The sequence below is a fragment of the Botryllus schlosseri genome, chromosome 9 (assembly GCF_051294905.1).
Source record: "Botryllus schlosseri isolate E-star chromosome 9, Bs_hap1, whole genome shotgun sequence".
Classification (NCBI taxonomy): Eukaryota; Metazoa; Chordata; class Ascidiacea; order Stolidobranchia; family Styelidae; genus Botryllus; species Botryllus schlosseri.
In genome coordinates, this window is record NC_137244.1 from 20,330,553 (window position 1) to 20,349,784 (window position 19,232).

The window sequence follows — 19,232 nt, forward strand, 5'->3', positions numbered from 1 at the left end:
CGCATCTACTTTTTTCTGATTTTAAACATTCACGACGAGTTATTACGTCACAAACAAAGAAACTGGCTTACGAGAACATGAGAGAGGAAAATGAGTTCACGCATTTTTTCATCTACGAGACACTACGTCACAAACCGGCTGGAACCAGCTTGCGCTGGTTTTCGCCATGTACTATCGCCTGTTTTTGCCCCGTTTTCGTTGAGATGTTTACGCGTGGTCGCCAGCATATGTCTGGCAAGGTTAATAAGAATTACCGGTTTGTAGCAAGCTCGATGACTAGGTAGCCTCGAACCTCTATTAGTTCTCGTAAATTCGGTAATTCGTGTTCATGTAAGGCGGATATCATCAAATTATCAAACAAAATAGCCAGTCATTTAGCGATAGAAGACGGCACGCTATGGTTACGACGAATCTAATTCATAAAAAGCGGTATTGCTCCAATAAAGACGAAGTGACTGTGCACTGTGCAGTGTACGTACACCCGTTAAAACTGTGTTTAGATCTCATTCATTCAGATCCGACACAGCACATTGCTTCTGAGTTGAGGTATTCCAACCTATGACATGGCGTATGCCTCCTAGTGGCTTGCTATGTTGTCTGCAGTTTCTACATCGAGAGAGATAGAAAAGCGCCGTTTGATGTCGATATGTTAATATAAAACCTCATCGATACGTTTAGTTGGTGAGCGGAGGTATTTCGTTATATATGTTGGTGAGTAAATAACAATTGCGGATTAGCGATGAAAACAAAACTGTCATAATTATTTTGTTCTGGATGTGTATCGTAGTTCGTAAGCGCAATGTCGCGGGACGCCGTGCATTAGCCTGTGTTGTTTGTTCTATGATTTTAGTCTAAAGCGGAAACCGTGTTGTCCTCGTTTAGTTAACATTTTTCAGGCTCTGTACAAGCATCATTTCTGATATAAACCACATTATAATTGTACACAGTTAATCACTGGAGTTGAATACAGTTGCATTGCATAGGCCTAGTATACGCTTAGTTTCTGATAAGCATATAGGCATGTCAGCAGCATATAACCTACTTTCATTTTAGTGACATACTAGAATATCATCTTAATGATATATTCATTTAAAGGTGTACTTTATCACTTGTACTCGGAATACTCCATTTTACTTATTCGTACCCAATATTTTTTCTGCTGGCTTTACAGCAGTGACATTCTCATAATGTCAAACTGTGAGGAACTCAAGAAGCAGATCAAAGGATACATAGAAAGTTAATTATAAAGTGAGTAACAACCTCAGAAAACATATATCTATGTGATTAAGTGTCGCTCATCTGTCAATTCTTCTTTTTAAATAGTGTTTGATAATTGATATATATATGGACGTATAATGCGGTTTGAGTTATGGGCTCAAAAGTAATTGTCATTGCCATTAATGTAAACCTAAAACAGAATGGATAAGATTTCATGCAATTGTATGTAGGATCTGTCATGTCCATTGTCCATTTATGAAATTTATTCTTGGCATCACAACATGGATTGTGTTGCCTTCGATTGCCAAAAATGTTGAGGAATTGGTCCAGTCCACAATATTATGTTCACATTGTTCAGTTAACATGATTTTCCCAGATCATTTTACTTGACTAACTATTGATTTGCGAACTTGATTCAAGATCATAATCTGGTTTGGCGCTTCTCTGTTCATAGTTGTGTAATTTCAAAATGAAGCTTACTGTCCTGATATTTTATCTTTTTAATTGTCAATTGAGTAGTTTTTGCGGTAAAACGTTTTTGCTGTGGACTCCACAGACATCTTTTTTTTCGCAAACCAAGGTAAAAACACAGCCCAATACATTGACAAGTGCGTGTCTGGTCAAGCTGACAAAACATCTTAGGCAGGGTATGTTTTGTATTTTAAGTTAGCGTACGTAATAAACTACACACAAGCAGCATTCGATATTTTTTTTCGCTCGCTATATCATGGCTACATCAATATATTACGATCTTTCGAATAAACAAAGTTCATTTTTTACAGTTTCTTCTCAAAAAAAACTAATGTTCTTTCTGCACTGGGATGCTTGCCCTAAATCTTGTCACTACTGGCATCAACTTTTAAATTATATTAATGACTGAATTAATTTTTAGAATAACGCAACAAATGGCCCATGGCGCACCTGATCTCTCAGATCTTATGGCCGTTTTTGAAGAACATCAACAAGTGGCGACCACTCTTCATCAGATCAGCAGTGGGCAGAATGTTGATGTGCGGCAGGGGGTGGCAAATCTGCCATTTCCTCAAACAGACCTTCCATTCTCAACAGATCTGGATCCACAGACTCAACTAAGCCAAATCCCAGAACTTGATCATGGTATGTGTGAATTGCATGGAACTCTGAAATTTTGCAGGAAATTGCCTGTTATAGGAAATTAGCACCATAAGGCAATATTTAGAATCAAATACTGTAAGTACTATTTGATGTTTAGATTATTTTGCAAATGTATCAATTATATACAGGAATTATGTATAAGCAAATTGACAGCCAAATCATATCATATATCACTGTATTTGTTAATAACAAGTGATTCACAGAAGCGTATGAAATTATTTACGCATTTAAAAGCGAAGAACCATGTCTAAAGTGTCTAAACTAGGAAACTGTCACTGACGATTGTTTCTTCCATGGTTGTTGTGCTTGCGATGTGTTGATTTTTGATGATTTGATTAGAACACTCCTTACAATTTAACATTCGTCTGGTTAATATCACACTGTAGTAGGCCTAGCAGATGATGCCATTTTATGAAGTCCAGCTGTATTTGCCCTGACCAATCTTGACGGAGAGTGTTGAGACTCTAGGCCACTAATTAAGTAGTTGTGCTACTGTGAAGCAATCAATTATTTACATGGAAATATATTAGAATGAATGTACTAATATTTATAATGGTGATGAATGACGATGACCATTCAATGCTAAAAAACTAGTGGAGATTGTGGGTTCAACTAGTTGTTATTGATCGTGTTCCATGCTAATGCTAATGCATAGTCTAAGCTTGAGTCTTATCGCTTGTTCGTTGTTGTGTTTCAGCACTGCCAGGGAACGCATTTTTGTCATCAGACATTGTGCGTGAACCAAGTGCAAGGAACAATACATTAGGAAATGGAAGTGAAGGCATCGGAAGCTTGGGCTCACTTTTTTTATCATCCATTGAGAGCCAGATTGATCCTGTGAAAAACGAGAACCCAGCATTCAATCGTTCAATACCCCAGCATAATATTCCGAAAGCAGTTCCGTCGAAGCTCACGCAACAGAACCCATCAAATACCAAATCCACCTTTCAACAAATCAGAACCAATAATATGCCACATTCCCAAAGGAACCCTGCCAAGTCCAATTACAGTCAATATGGCAATAACCTTGACATGGAGCAAGCAACTGTGGCATTACACACGACTGCCATTAGTTCTGGGGAGCTGGCTGCAAATTCTAACATGGGGTCACTTCCATTTATCGTACCATCCGAAGTTCAACCGATCGTGCCTCATTTCCAACTTGGAGGTTAGTTGACATAAGGTATTTTTCGGTAATTAGTGCGAGTGCGTATCTTACCACTTTTCTATGCTTTTGTAAATTGGGTACCTAATTGAAGACAGTATCATATCATCATGTAAAACAGGACTGATTCCAAATTGTGACTCCAACTTTGGTAGCGACTCAACTTATGACTACTGGCAAGTTTTTGTAACTTTTGCAACTTTTTTTTACAGCTTCCGACAGCTTCCTAAATACTCGTAAAATATGTAGAATGCTGTTTTAAGCTGTTTGAAGGAATCTTATAGTGCAACTTTTTGCAACTTTTGTTCATTTTTTTCATGCAACTTTTCGCAACATTCTGCAACTTTTTTGATTTTTTGTGAAAGTACACGGCCAAATTGGACTGAAACACCGTAAATCAGCACCGAAGTAACGCTTTTACAGGTATTTCTGGAGCTTAGCCGGAAAATTGACCTTTTTTTTTAGTCAATCTGGGAAGTTTACCCTTTTTTCTTTTTTATTCTGTTCAACCGAGCAAAATGCAACTTCTGCAACTTTTGTCAAAAATAAATGCAACTTTCCATGGATTTAACTGCAACAAAAACTTGCCCTACTTAGTACTTATGACTCCTTCTCACTCCCAACTTCTATGAATTGAAGAATGTGACTCCAACTCCTAAGTTACTCAAAATGTCACAACACTGACTCCGAATCCCCAAACCTGGTTCTCGAATAGGATTGCAGAACCCCTGGCCACATTTAGCCCTCTTGTATTTGTCATATGCCCCGTGACTTAATTTTCTGACAGTATTCAACATAGCATAAATAGGTACGTTTGTATCAATTTTTTCATGAAGTTAATTGCACTTATTGGTAATTTATATTCAGTTTATCCCCATTAAACTTTGGTAGAAATTGTCGAGCACTAAATTACGGTAAACCACTTGCTAGATTTCTGATGTAATGCAAGCACTCGATTGCGTGCCCTTGCAGTACCACATCATCACATACATGATGTTACTTTCAAGGTGATTGTCAAGGTATTATTACAATGCGCAATTGGTAGATCATCTCTTGTGTTATTATTTAATCTATAAATAGTTTTTCCCATCTGGAAAAATACATGATCAGTTGGAGCATTGCTCAATAAGCAAATATCGTATGATTCGGACCTTGCATAGACTAGCTTATTCAACCCCTTCAAAATTCTACCCGCCCGATGTAGCATCACTCTTCTGCTTTGTGTTTTTCATACAGAATTTTAGAATGATAAAAGAATGTGCGATTCTTGCGTCCCACAGTAATCAAACGGTTCTCCACCCCTGGTATAATGACTGCTTTGTTGTAAATAATTTACTATGTAATGTAACGACTGATAATTTTATGCAGATCTAGATATTTTAGCATTGCTCCATTTTATTTAGCCACACAAAAAAAGGTTCAAAGCAATCAATTTGTTCATCCTCTGCCTGGTACGAGACAGCACCCAGTACCTACTAATCCACCTCGGCCTCTTTCTGCCGCATCAAGTACATCTGAACATTTGAGCCGACCTGGCAGTGTCCAACAACCGAGCCCTACGTGTGGCTCAAACCATTCTGGAGACCCGGCAACACCGCTAACCCCACAGTCGTACAATGCTGGCACCCCCATATATTATAAGCCCGCCACACCTGGGGCGAACGCGTCAGTTCAACAACATACAAGAACTCCAGGATACATGGATATGCATCATTCTCCGCAGGTATTTTGCAATTATTCAGCCGTAAGTTAACCTTAGGAACGATGAATTTCAAGATTACTTTGAAGCTGCCATTCTTACTTGAGACTGATTTCCTGTGCATTGTGATATTTATTTCCCTCAAACCCATGTAAGATTTCTAAGATATTTCGCCCCTCCACGTGTTTAATAAATCACGGTAATGGTAAACATAGGTCCTTGTTTAATATTAGGCATATTTTTTCACTTTTTAACAGATTCAACAAGTTGTAAGCCCGAAAACGTTTCCTACTACACAGCATTCTGTTGTCGGATTTCAATCTCAACCACCTTCGCAGCGTATGATGGCATCGAACGAAGCTTTGAACGAATTGCCTACACCAATTAAAGATGCCTTGAACCCTATCAACGATATCGGCTCATTTCACAATCCAAACGCTGATATTGATCCAGAATGTCTGTGGGGTCCTGAGTCTGCTGTTATGTCGCCAAACTCGTTGTTTGTAAGCACTACTTCAGCTCAATCCTCATCGAATCTGCCTTTGATAACTCCCGACCAAAATATTGGATTTGGATATTCGACTGATGTGTATGGCACAGGCTTCGCTTCATATCCGAATCGGTTTCAACCACGAGATGAATTGCCGTGCGAAGAGTCGTTAACAGAGAAGCAAAACGCCATTCTGGAACAACTTTCGTCCAGCGGCATGAAAAAAGCAGGGGCACAAACAATGCAGCAGCCCTCTGTTTTGGGACAGACTGGGAATAAATCGGATCAATTTGGGGTGCAGCCGAGCTCCGGCACGTCCACAATTGACTTGATGAATAAAGCCACCAATGCCGGACATGCCACTGTGGAAAAGGTTTGACTGTTTTTAGTCATAAATATGTTTTCTTGTTTATCCCAGCCCATATGAATTACGAACCAACTGAAGCAGCTTAATGATATTTTCTTGGGTGAAGCAGTAGTGTCACCAACTAGGCAGGTTCGTTACAATCAGGATAGATTTCATCGTCCTGGCACATATATTGTTTAGCTACTTCAATAACTTCAACAAAACCCGGGGCTTGGTGTTATTTTCAGATTTGACATTCCACTAGTATTTTTTCGTGACCTGCTGGCTGCATTTGTTCGAGTGTAACAATTCATTTATTCAGCTTTCATGAAAAAAATTTGTCATTCTGTTAGGGATAGTTCCCTTCCCTGATTTGGGAGGCCATAAGCCATCAGCGTATAATGTGAATACGGTATATATTTTCAGCTGCTGGGGTCTCAATATGAAGCCATCAGCCCTGTCAGCGATCCCTCTATGTCACCGGCCAGTAAATCGAATCTCCCCGATGAGTTGGCGGACGCTATATTTGCACCGTGAGTACTATCAAATAAATCATATGCTGTATAATGATTCCGTTCACTCCGTATCTTTACAGACCCAAATTTACCTCTCCCACCGATCTGCCATCTCATCCGCAAGATCAGAGACCGCCCACCTCCAACCAACCTGATCCCGTACTGATGTACGTGACAAAGGACGGCAATCCTAGCAGTCAAGACGATCTGTCAAATTTATTGGCGAACGATAATGTACCGGATCTAATACACTACTCTGAAACTGGGTGGCCATCTCAGCCGAGCGTTCCCAAGACATCTATCACTACTTCCCAAATGCAGCCCATCTCAACTGCATCTAATCACCCGACAACTGCAAATGTATCACTACAAGAACCTCCTAGCTTCAATCAATGGAATGCTAATATGAATATTCTGACGCCTAATTTTGGCATGATGGGAAACTCTCAGCAAAGTAGTCGTAGTTTGATGGGTGCGTCGAATTTGTCATCCGTGTCTGATATGATTCCCGCTCATAGCGTAACAACATCTCAAAATGTCACTTCTCGTAGCCAGGTGGTAGCCACAAAAGATCGGAAACCGTTTGGCGTGACTCGGCACAAGTCTGGCACTGACCGAGGAAAGACCACCGCTAAAAGTGGCACGGTGGGCGGCTCGTCTGATCCCACATTTGGTTTTGAATCCGACGACGAGGCCGAGTCCATATGTTTAAATAAAGTAACACCCGTAACCACTGGCAAAAAAGCCCCGAAACAGCCCCAGTTGAATTCCTCGGCCGCAAAATCTCGCATGGCATTTTCCATTCCTGCAAGCGATGACTTGAGACAGCAGATGGAAACTGTAAAACAATTGCAGCAACAGCAATTGAGACTACAGCAAATTCAGGCTTTTCAGTCTCAAAATGTTCCCAGCACGACCCCCGTGTCTCAGGTGAAGCATCTGCAAACTAGGGTGCAACCTAAATCCGCCGCGGTCAATCAACCTCTCCCTCATGACTTTTTGAGGACGAAAAAGGTCACCGAAGCTCCGGCAATGAGGGTCAATCATACCGTGGCTGGCGCTACACCGTACACTAGTGCCTACATTTCCCACACAATATCAACCCTGTCAAATGCTCAACGTATGTTGAGTAAACCCGCCCCTTTATCACTTGCACAACCTAATCCGGGATATGGGGACTCGTCAAGGTACAAACAAGCTCCTCCTATTCTGTCACAAACTCTTTTCCCGCCTCCTGTGCCAAGACTTCCTAATTTCTCAGAAACGTTGCGCATGTCATCCGATACCTTCCTGCATTCTATGACATCCCACTATGCCGGCGTTAAAGATGACAAAATACATGTTCCTCCATCCTCAGTTTTGTACCCTTCGCATTCAGTGTCTGCGTCTACACTGCCGTTGCAAATACCTGCACTAATATCAACTCTTCCGCCAAAATCAATTGTCGCACCGTCCGCCATATCATCCTTACCCAGTTCAGTACAAGTACAGTCCTCTTCGGTACTTGTTGATCAGGCACCCACAACTTTTTCATCGCTAACCAGTATGCAAAGTGATAATGTCAATATGAATCTGGACTGGTTGAATAAAGAGCCAGACCGTATCGTGGCTGAGAAAACTCAAACACCTATTCGCGATTTTCGTAACGCTTCGACACCGCCCAATGCCGTGCCGCCTCCTAGTTCGATTGCGCCTCGTGGAAATCATCTCTTCTTTTCGTCTGATTCTTCCGTGCGTTTACCAACTAGAAGACTGCCAGAAGATGATGCAATGCCACTGAAACAAAGCATCCACACAGTAGACCATCTTAGTGTTCCAAAGACGCATCCTGTTGTTTCTACCACATTCACTCCCACGACAGCTCCGAAGAGACACCTCCCTAACGAAACTCGACATCTCAACTTCAAAAAGCATAGAATTTTAGAAGGTGTTCTCCCCAGCACAAATACCAAGCCCACGCCGACCACATCGTCAATCGGTACTTTCACTCCGAGCAAAACCAGTGTTACTGTCGCGCACAGCGTGCTTGACAAACAGAGGCAATATATGAAGGAGCACAGTAGCCAAAGGCTGAAACAGAAACAACCTCAAGCGCCCAAAAGCGCGGTCGCCACCGCAGCTGTCACTTTCACTTCAAAAGATAGTATGCCGAGCAATATGAAGAAAACCTCAGCCGTCGAAAAGAACAAAACGAAACAGGGAAACAAAAGCGGTAGCATGTTCATGCTGTTCGATTCTTTGTTGCAAGAGGCATCTTCCGAGTCGCCGGCGAAAAGTACGTCTCCCTCGAAAGAGAAGGTCGATACGCTACCGGTTAAAGCGTCGGTTTTGCCGGAAAAAATCCCGGATAAACCACCGACGAATGTACCGAAAGAACAAAAGTCTGCAAAGCCACCGGTATCCGTGCCGTTGCCCAAGGAAAAGAAATTGGATAAGTCGCCAAGCAAGCTGTTGGCCAGTGAAACGAAATCTGATAAACCAATGGAAATGATTGCCTCTAAGAATGATACATCGAACAAGACGAAACCATCTGTCGTGCAATCTGACATGGTCAAACCAAAACCAGCGGTTAGCTCTAGTCCTGTCGTGTCGATCAGCCCGGTTTCTGTGACATCTTCTATTGCTGCCAATGCAACTACTCACACAGTCGCCGCTAACCGCAGTGTCAATGAGATCAAAAAGCCAGCGAAAAAGAACTGGTCCACCTCTGCGATGCCGTTCAAGCGAAGGTACTTTGATGACGCGCAATCGAAACTCCGGGCTGCTTCGAAAGCACCTGTGACTACGGTTGTAACCACTGTTCCCGTTAGCAAATCCAAGACGAGCGCGCCGGCCGTTAATGTTTCCGTTTCCAAAGCTGTCGAGCCTACGACTTTGTCGGTGGCTTCTCCGGCTGTGTCGAAAACTGCGGTTAGTAGCACTGTCGCAAGTTCCGTCACGTCGTCGACTCCCGCAAGCAGTGTGAGTTCCGATAAGACTGCTGCAGTTGGCAGTGCGCTGAAGCTGCGTATCACGGCGTTTCGGTCTACACGTGGCGATATTATTCACCAGTCGGCGATGTTGAGCAAGGAAGAGGAAGCGGGTGGCTCTGACCGAAGCGCACCGAGAAAGTCTAAGAAAAGGAGGAAAAAGAAAGATAAAAAGAAGCGCAAAAAGACTACACTGAGTGATGATGATTCGGATGCGTCATCGCAGAGCAAAGCAGATCAGAGAGCGAAATTGTTGGAGAAGGCGAAAATAAACGAACAAATCACCAAGGAACTAGAAGAAATTGCGAGAATGGCGGCTATCAAAGAGAAGGAGGCAGCAGCAGCAGCCAAGTCCAGCCCCCTGAAGAGAAAAAGGGCTCGTGGAAACGATAGCGACGCGAACGCGGATGCCAAAAAGATGCCGAAAAGAGTCAAAATCTCGAAAGTGATTCCCAAGAAGAAACCGGATTCGAAAACCGCGGAACCTGTAGCTCGTTACTTGCCAAAGTCTGCGTTGCAAGCGTCCGCGGGCACGAATGTTGTGTCGTCCGCTTCAGCCAAAGTGCCAATCACTATCCCTTCCAGTTATCAGCGTGTGCCAGGCCGGCTTCCTCTTTATCTCAGTACCAGCGACGGAAAAGCGATCGGCGCGCCTACAATACAATTAGTCGCCAGGAACACCAGCAAAGCAACTGCCGGTGATAATAAAAGTTTGTCTACGCCGAAAATCGTGAATGTGAAAGTGTCTAGCGCGCCTCGATCCATTTCCACTCAATTGCGGTCGAACACGAATGTACAGTACATCATTCCGACAACCAGGCCGCAAGCAAGGGTCATCGTCACAAACATTTCAACCTCCGCCACTGTTTCTCCCGTTATCGTACGAAGTTTTCCAGGCGGTTTAGTTCCTCTGTCTGTCGGTTCATTGTCCACCGCCGCTAGTACCAAGCCACAATTGTTCAGTGTTCCATTATCTGTAAACGAGTCGACGTTGCAAAGAAACATCGGTGCCAAAATTATAGAGAAGTTGAAGACAGTTGAACCATCGAATGTTTCGTCCTCTCGACGCTCTCACACGTCCGTGGCAAAGCAAGTGGCATCTTCGATTTCTTTTTTGACGAAATCGAGATGCACGGCAGGACTTACGGGCACTCTCGACACGCCACGTGTCACTACAAAAGTTCTTTCGCCGGGCAGCGATAGTCAACAAGATGCCAGTAACTTCCAGGTATTGTTTATTTGCTACGCTTCAATTATGTCAAAGTTTCGTACTACTACGACGGATTCCTTTTACAGTCTGTGTTGTTGAGTTTGATCACGTCTCCCAATCCTGTTTCGAGCTACGTGCCACCGCAGCCTCCTGTTGGTCTTGATTTGGGCGAGCAGGAAAGTTTTCCTTGTCTCGCTTGCGAAGACCGTTTCCTGTTCAGGGAGTGTTTGAAAGATCATCACGACCGTAGAAGTATCCTAATTAAAGTAAGCCAGCTTCTCTATATTAGCAATGTGTGACATTGTCTGAATCGTTTGGTATTCTGTTTAGGTCTGAATCTAAGTTGACTGTATGTGGCAGATAAATTTTATTTATCCTTCATATTTTGTGAATGGTTACATTTCAGGAAAATTTCAATCTCTATATTTCTATACATTCAATTAGCTGTGATAGCAAGTGATATGGCTGTATTTTTTATTGCTTATGCAGAGTATTTTTTTTATCTCTGTCGCATGAGTCATGTTTGTATTCTTCATTTAAACACTCTCCTGTTTGTCAATGCAACAATAATCAAAGCAGTTTTATTTCAAAACGTGAATACCTAATGGCTTCTTTGCAGGTACGCTGCATGCAGTGTGATAAGGATATGGTGTTCCTGAATAAATGCAAACTTCTGATGCACGCTCGCCAGCACAGCGACGGCATGCAATTCAATAATGCTCATATATCGCCTTTACCTCTGTCCATGTGCGAACCTCGTTCCAAGGATTGGTTTCTGGAGAATAGTGCTGCTGCCAATCACGATTTGACGTCACGACAAAGGAACATTTCCACTGCCAGCAGTGATCTAGACAGCTCTGTGACTGGTGCACCTATGTCACTGGTAATATATTCCTTGCTTTTTAATTTTGTATTGAAAAATGTAATTTGGAGGGACCTACGCTCGTATATATTTATAAAATCTGAATTGTCATCGAGTAATTTGGTGATCTGATTAGGAAATGTAAATATCAATCGAGCTTGGAGGACCGTGGATAGATCTTGTATTATCCTGTGATTACTGGTACAACGTGCTGTACCGGTACGATACCTATATTTTATTTACCGGTAACCGAATTCATTTGAAAATAATTGCTAAGATTATGCGGGACTTATCGAATATTCTACTTGAGATTTCTGTTGTTGATGTCATTTTAAAACTGTACGCCTATGTAGGTAATAGTGGTTTGAGCTGGATTTCTTTATTCAGACATGTACCGAGTGCAACTTCACGGCATCAAGCGCTGAAACGCTGGAAGAACATTTCCAACGCACATCACCCCCTCCGTCACCTGACAAAAGTGGCAATGCCAGCAAGACGGCCACCTTTGTGTGTGACATTTGCAGCGTATCCATCCCGAACCAGTGCAGCTTCATGGCACATATGAGGATGCACAAGCGGGCTATTCCGCACACCTGCCCGGAATGCGGTCAGACGTTTGACTCTGGGTAAGCAAACAGATTCTGTAATTAGATCGGGTTACTGACTCTTTTTTTCACCTTTTCAGTGTTGAAGAGGATGGTAACTCGGAAAACAAAAGAGAATTTGATTTTAACCTTCATCTTAGCGTCCAATGCTTCCACCTATCGCGAATCACTGCATTCAAGTGCACTCTATGCGGCCTTATTTGTAAAAACGCGGAATTGCTAACACGACACTTGGAAGTGCGCAGAATTTTATCGTCTTAAATATGAAGACCAATTTTGTTAAACCTTCTTTCTCTTTCAGGATCGACATTTGCAGACTTTTTATAAGTGCCGGGATTGTCCGATGGCTTTCAAAACTCAGGAAAACATAGCCAGCCATCAAAGGTTTGATTTCAGTGTGATAGTGTGCATGGTGCCCCGGTGACTTCATTTGGTGTCCCCGGAATAATTTTACTTGGATGATATGGTATCACTAGTCTGCTATCAACTAGATCGTGGTGTTGAGCTCAGTGTGGTATTTCAGGCTCCGCAACTCGGCATCTGACCAGATTTGAGATTTCGTTAAAGATAATTGAGTCACCACAACAGGGGTGTGATCCAGGATATTTTTTTGCAAAAAAAAATCGGACAATGGTGTAATGTGTTACAATTTCATGCGTGATTGTGAATTTGTGGTAGTACCATGTACCTCCATTCACACATGAGCCTAGTTTGCCAATTTCCGAATGAATTGGTCAATTTGAAATTACGGTATGGATTGGATTGGTGAAATGCATTGTTCTCAGGTCTGCTCACGGCATTGTCGCGATAACAAAAACAATATACAAATGCCCCCTTTGCGACATGGTCTTCACCGACAACAACGCCACCCAACAGCTCTTTCTTCTGCAAAAGCATTTCGAGGGTCACATGAGCCATCCTACAATTCACATCACAGCATACAAGGTTTGAAACTTTGCGCTGGTGCTTTAGCCTGAAATTTACGCGCCCGTTCTTCTAGTGCCTGTTCTGCGAAAACATATACGAAAGGAAATCGCTTCTGCGAGACCATTTGAAAACCGTTCACGATGTGACGGCCAGCGGTGATGCGGATCTGAATGATCCAAAGGCAGTGATGGATAGTGATGTGAATGGGAATTCGAAGAAGGACGGAAAAGGACAGCCAGGTTCTTACAAGGTGAGCACAAGACAAACAATGTATTTCCTGTACTGGCCAAAACACAGCGCATTAAAATGTGATATCCTAACGTAGTAAATGGAAAAACTGTTGTTAAAGTTCGCCATCGAAATTACATGATTAAGTGTCTTTTATGGAACATTTACTTGAGATCAACATCTTTATGATTTAATTACCATATTATTGTGCCATTCTTTCACATGCAAACATGCAATGTTTTTGGTGCATAGCATAGATCACCCGCAGATAATTACGACTGTGCTTGTCTTCAGTAAAAGCGTATTTCAAGGTGGCACACCTGATTTATGTTTTTTGACAATGTGACAATCGGAATCATAATCCGTAAATTGAACGATTTTTCCAAGGCACTGTTCTTGGGTTTTGGTTCCATTTTCACTATCAATAGTGTTGTTCTGCTGCTGTGATGATATCCTTTGCCAACAAATAGAATGATGTGTTTGCTTTTTAGCTGACGCGCACAGCATTAATCGAAGGCAGCAACGCCCAAATTGCGTCCGGTAACTTGGGAAACAAAGAACTGTAAGTGACACAATTCTTTTTTCTTTTGCCTCTCGGAAAGATTGCCGAATTGTTCAGGACGAAGAAAAAATCTGGGGATTTGGTGTTCGGCAGACAAAATGCCATGCAACCGCTCAAGTTACGTTTGAAAGGTTGGAATGGACGGTGATTTTGAAAATTTCAATTCTGACCGTCACCCTTGTCTTTACATGCTAGGGTTGGGCAATCCAGTTTCTGACGGCTCGGGCAGTTCTCGTGACCTGAATAATGTTTCGAGTGCAGTTGGGAATGCTGCGTGCTTCATGAGGGACGGGAAGAAAATATTTCCGTGTGGTCAATGTGCAAAGGTGATGAATTTTCACGTTTTATTTTCTACCGTTATCCTTCCTTGTTATATCGTGGTTCCATGCTAGCATGACAATTACGATATTAACTATGTTTTAATTGTTAGGAACTGCTGTCTGCCAGCGCCAGAATCAATCATGTCCGCTTGAAACATCAGGGGATACGGACAATGTTTTGCTGTCCGCATTGCCCTGCTGGGAAAGTCCGATTCGCTAAGAACATATCTATGAAGAAACATTTGAAAAAGGTTAGTTGCCGCGGTGCTGTCTTCACATTTTTGTCACCCGTGTTTACGCAATCTAAGATTCTGGTTGATCCATTTTTAATTTGAGCACAGAAATTATTCGAGGTGGCTCAAACCCAAAATGTGCCCGAAAGTGTCTAATCTTTCACGAATCTGCTTGTTTCATGATTCGATGCTTGGTGACCTTTAATCCTAAACCTAACTTAGAGTAACCTGTGACCCGAATATATCAATTCATATTCTGTGAAACAGTCTTCATTGAATTTATTAATACGCAATGTTGATGCATCGCTTTCGTAATAATAAGTTATTAGTTATTACCATAGGCGCTGAACTCAGGTATGCTAGGTATGCCGGGCATACCTAGGAATTTTTTTAGGTATGCGGCATACCCAGAATTCGGCTAGGCTGGCTGGTGAATTGATCGATTTAGAATTAGGCAATGTATTTCGTACTGCTGCTGAACACTTAATCAAATCAGAAGCAATACAATCATGCGCGTAGCACAACCCCGTCCTTTTGAAATGAACATTCTGACGTTAATATTCAGTTGCAATTCCGTAAGTTTTATTTTATCAGTGTTGTGCGCGGCCACGGCCAATTAACGAGAAGCGTGTTTCCAATTAGCGAGAATAGTTTGTGCACGATGTAACGCAACGCGATCTCGCGCCGAGATGATTCCGAAGTCATTGATTGCCACGCGCTCTGCGATCGTCACTGGCCTGATTTATCGCGCCTCCATCAAGCCTCGTTCCTCTGGCTTGAAGAATCGCATCTGGAATAGGCCCAGTACGCACTATACCATCGCTGGCCTGCACACGATACCATCGTTGACCTACACAATTGTGTGTGCAATAGGCCTGTTACGAAATATATCATCACTAGCCTATCGATCGCGTCTCGTGCCTAGAATGCTTTGGCTCTCGATTGTGATTAAAGATTGACATCGCGAAACTGAATGACATCGAATGTCCGCAAGCATTTGCGACGCGTGCGTATAACGCCGTGCATGCGTACTTGATTTCCGCTAATACTTAAACATAATCATCAGAAGATGTAAAGATGTCAATTTCTATTGGGCGAAATGTGGCGATTGTCATATCCTGCTGTGTCGGAATATGATATGATGCGCCGGCCGGAACTATCGCGTTTTCTGAGATTGTGATGTCAGACTGGCTCAGACATTGAACATGGACGCAATTGATTAAAATACATACTGATCTTGAACAGACAGCGGCTTAATTGATTTTGATTAACGCTAATACTAAAACAGAACATCAGAAAATTGCCTTGCAGGCTCTTGATATCGAAATTTCTGACTACCCTGAAATCAGAGTGACTAATGAATATAGAGTCCAGCACGCACATTTGTGAGAATAGTTCCTGTAACTTTAGTTTATTAGCCGTCACCACAGATGCGTATTCGTTTGTTCTCGAGGCGAGTAATTGAAATTTCCTGATTGTCGGAGTTCAGAGTTCAGCGCCTATGGTTATTACATTGCTAATGCCGAATTCACTGGCAAACCTTACTGTCGCGTTGACAGAATTTATTTGTTGCAGATTCATCATCTGGAGGAGATCACGAAACAAGACGTGCGGATTGAATACGTGAAGCTTCCGATCGGACAGCGGTTTGACCCGGCCGTTCTCAATGCCGACGAGGGAGGCTCCGTTCCGGCAGGTGATTTCGTTTCGCAACTTGCAAATCTCTGTACATTCAACTCGACGCTTTGACAGAGCAAAGCAACAATGCGGTCAGCAGCAAAGTCCGGAAGAAATTCACCAGGCCTGTACGGAAGTCGAGCCGGGCGCAAAGACATGCAAACTTAGCGAACGCCAGTCTATACGCGGAAAACTCCGATAGCGAAGTGGAGAAGATTATGAGCAATCGGGTGTTCGACGTATGATGAATGTATACAGTGTGTGTTTGATACGGATGCGAAATCATTTTGTCCGTGTAGGATGATACCGGTGACAGAAGCGACCAGAGCGATGCGGGATTGGACTTTTCGCTTTTGAAATTTCCATCTGTCTATTTGTGCGCGAAATGTGAACACCGAAGTGAAGATCGGCTCGAGTTTCAGGTGCGTGATTGTAACTTTGTATCCGTCCGAAGTATTTTGCTTAGCTCGGCAAATGCTCGCAACTGAACACAGAGCAGTTGGGTTAGGCACAATTGGAATGACCATTCATTTCACACAAATGTTATATCCACCAACATGTGTAGCCTTGTGCTACATGCATCGCCAACCAATCACGGCATCAAGACTTCCACAATCCCCATAGGAGAAAATATCAAAACTAGTATTCTAGTTGATAACTATTATTGGACTTGGCGAATAATCTAGGTATGTCTCGCTACTCCATCATTACAATTGGTGCTCGATTCGGATTTGGGTACTCGAATTGTGGCTCCAAACCATAGAGAGCAGTCTTTTAATTCTGGAAATGGCACTGGGTGAATATTGTGTGAGGTACGCTGCAGACTCGGCATACCGAAATTGAGCACCAAAGGTTGAATTCTCAGTCAGCTCACAGTTGGAATTCGTCTCAAATTTATCAGCATAGCGATACTAGCTCTATCCATTGAGCGATGATTGTGAATCGTCACATCGCTTGCGGGTTATTGATGTTGATGGTGTATTGTGATTGTCAATTTCCTTGTAACGTTTCGTTTTCTCGTTCAGGCGCATATTCTGGAGCATAAGGACGATGTTGAAATGGAAGGTATTACCGGCACCATACAGTGTACGGAATGTGGACTTTGCTTTGCTTCAGAATCATCTCACACAAAACACTTGTTCATTAAGCACAAGGTTTGTTTGCGGCTTTGGCTCTTGCTTTGTACGTTGATATCGTAAAATGGTGCATGATCTTATGCATGTGCCTGCGAGGTCCGTTGAGGGTTAGAAACATGTGATAAAACTTTTTTGCTTGAACGTATGCTTGTTCATATTCAAATAATCGTTGTGGTAACCCTTCATCCAACCTCGAGTTCGTGGTGACTTGCGAGTCGCAGATCACCAGCCAGTCCTATGATGATATAAATAGTGCACACTGCTGTAATGAAAGTGGGCTGGAATGAATCAGTAGGCTAATTAGTATATCACTATTACAACCCTATGCTACGTACTGTCCTGATATTATTTGGAACATAATTTAACATTATTATACTATACCTTTACCTAGCAAGACACTTTCAAACTGTCTCTAAAGACATGAATTTTATACACTAAATAATTTCATGTGCTACTAATGGTAGAAAGCTTGCTTAAAAGATTTGAATATATTATTGTTTGCTTTGCTTCTGGAATAGTATAGTATACTTTCCTGTATTGTTGTCACTGGCTTCATGCATGTACCAAATACCAATATCTACTCGAAAAAAGTTTTGACATACTGTATTGTCGTATCATTGTATTGCACTATCCATTATGCTTCCGACAGGTACGAAAACGGAAACTGCTCGAGAAATATGACACGCAATTGAAAGAGAAGCGAAAGGCTAACGGCAGTTTACCGTACAGATTGACGGAAGGCTACGCAAGCAATCCGGACGGGTCCTCAGATTGTAACATTAAAAAGCACAAGTGCACAGTTTGTTTCAAACGCTTTGAGGACGGCTCCCAATTGAGAACTCACATGAGAACGCACGGGCTCGCGTTCGTTAAATCCAAGCATACGTCTTGACATGGTTTTGTCTTGTGGTAAAGGCGTGGACTCGTACCTTTGCGTGGAGGCGGGTGGCGTGTGTGATTGATTTTGTTTGACTGAGAATACAGACTTTTTTAAATCGCCATGTCAGTCGTGAGATAGTTTATGGTTTTGCCTTCATGAGATGTGTTGTCCCGCTAGTTTATGTTCAGTTACTGGTATTTTGTCTTGTGAACTGTACCCACTGCCGATTTTGCGCTTCGCCATTGTTTTGTAATGTTTGCCTACCCTATCTCTCGCACAGATACCACCTATATGTCGCCGAAACAGCTTAGCTTTGCGACTAATTATTATGGAATCGGTTGATTTTTTTCACATTGTGACACCACTGCAATTATGTTTTTGAAATGAGGAGTGTAGCTGCTCGGTCAGGGGATGTGCTGTGTTGAGGTTTTTGTTGTGGCTACTACACAAATGGAATCTTTTTTTCTGCCAAGAAATATTTTTGTCATGAGATTGCGGTTTATATTTTTGCGCCACTTACATGAATATATGGTCTTTACGATCGCAGGGCGATGTCTGCGTTGTGGTTGAAACGACTCCCATCATCTGTAGTTCTGGTTAAGAGAATAACAGTAGCATGATCTGACGTGTCCCGATAGAAATGCTGTTCGCGAATCGTCACATTGTGGCGTTCATCATACTCTATCAGTCTATCCGAATTGTCTTAACTGATTCATGGATTGGTAAGTTGACACTATTTATTTTATTCATTCTGAGGAGTATATAATTGGTTAATTGTCAAGTTACCTGAAGGTGGTGAGTAGCATGGTATGCTCCACAGCTGTAACGGTTGTGGGCTGGAGGTGTACTCTAGCTAGAGTTCTTACGTATCTGTTGTATTTTTGGACAGGCCCCTCGTCGCGATGTGTCTTGCAAACGTCAAGAACGGAAGTGGGTTGTAGCGAAGATGTGGTACCGATGAGACACTGGGACCGAAAATACTTGAATAATTCTCTGTGATAATCCCATGATTACAGTAGGCGACTTTGTTCACAATGGCATGCTGGCAGAATCTTT

General features: G+C 42.4%; 1 protein-coding gene across 1 annotated transcript; it reads left to right on the plus strand.

The window, feature by feature from the left end:
• The first annotated feature begins 753 nt into the window (after positions 1-753).
• On the plus strand, positions 754-18,730 carry LOC145447341 (uncharacterized). Its single transcript, XM_080325762.1, has 23 exons — positions 754-1,248; positions 2,111-2,334; positions 3,050-3,520; positions 4,921-5,240; positions 5,474-6,079; positions 6,479-6,585; positions 6,648-10,764; positions 10,833-11,012; positions 11,366-11,629; positions 11,996-12,234; positions 12,294-12,450; positions 12,515-12,597; positions 12,999-13,158; positions 13,214-13,390; positions 13,860-13,930; positions 13,988-14,061; positions 14,126-14,256; positions 14,361-14,501; positions 16,059-16,179; positions 16,236-16,399; positions 16,460-16,582; positions 17,186-17,314; positions 17,946-18,730. The coding sequence occupies exons 2-23, from the start codon at positions 2,124-2,126 to the stop codon at positions 18,186-18,188; spliced, it is 8,289 nt and encodes a 2,762-aa protein (XP_080181888.1). The 5' UTR covers positions 754-1,248; positions 2,111-2,123; the 3' UTR covers positions 18,189-18,730.
• Positions 18,731-19,232: the final 502 nt, after the last annotated feature.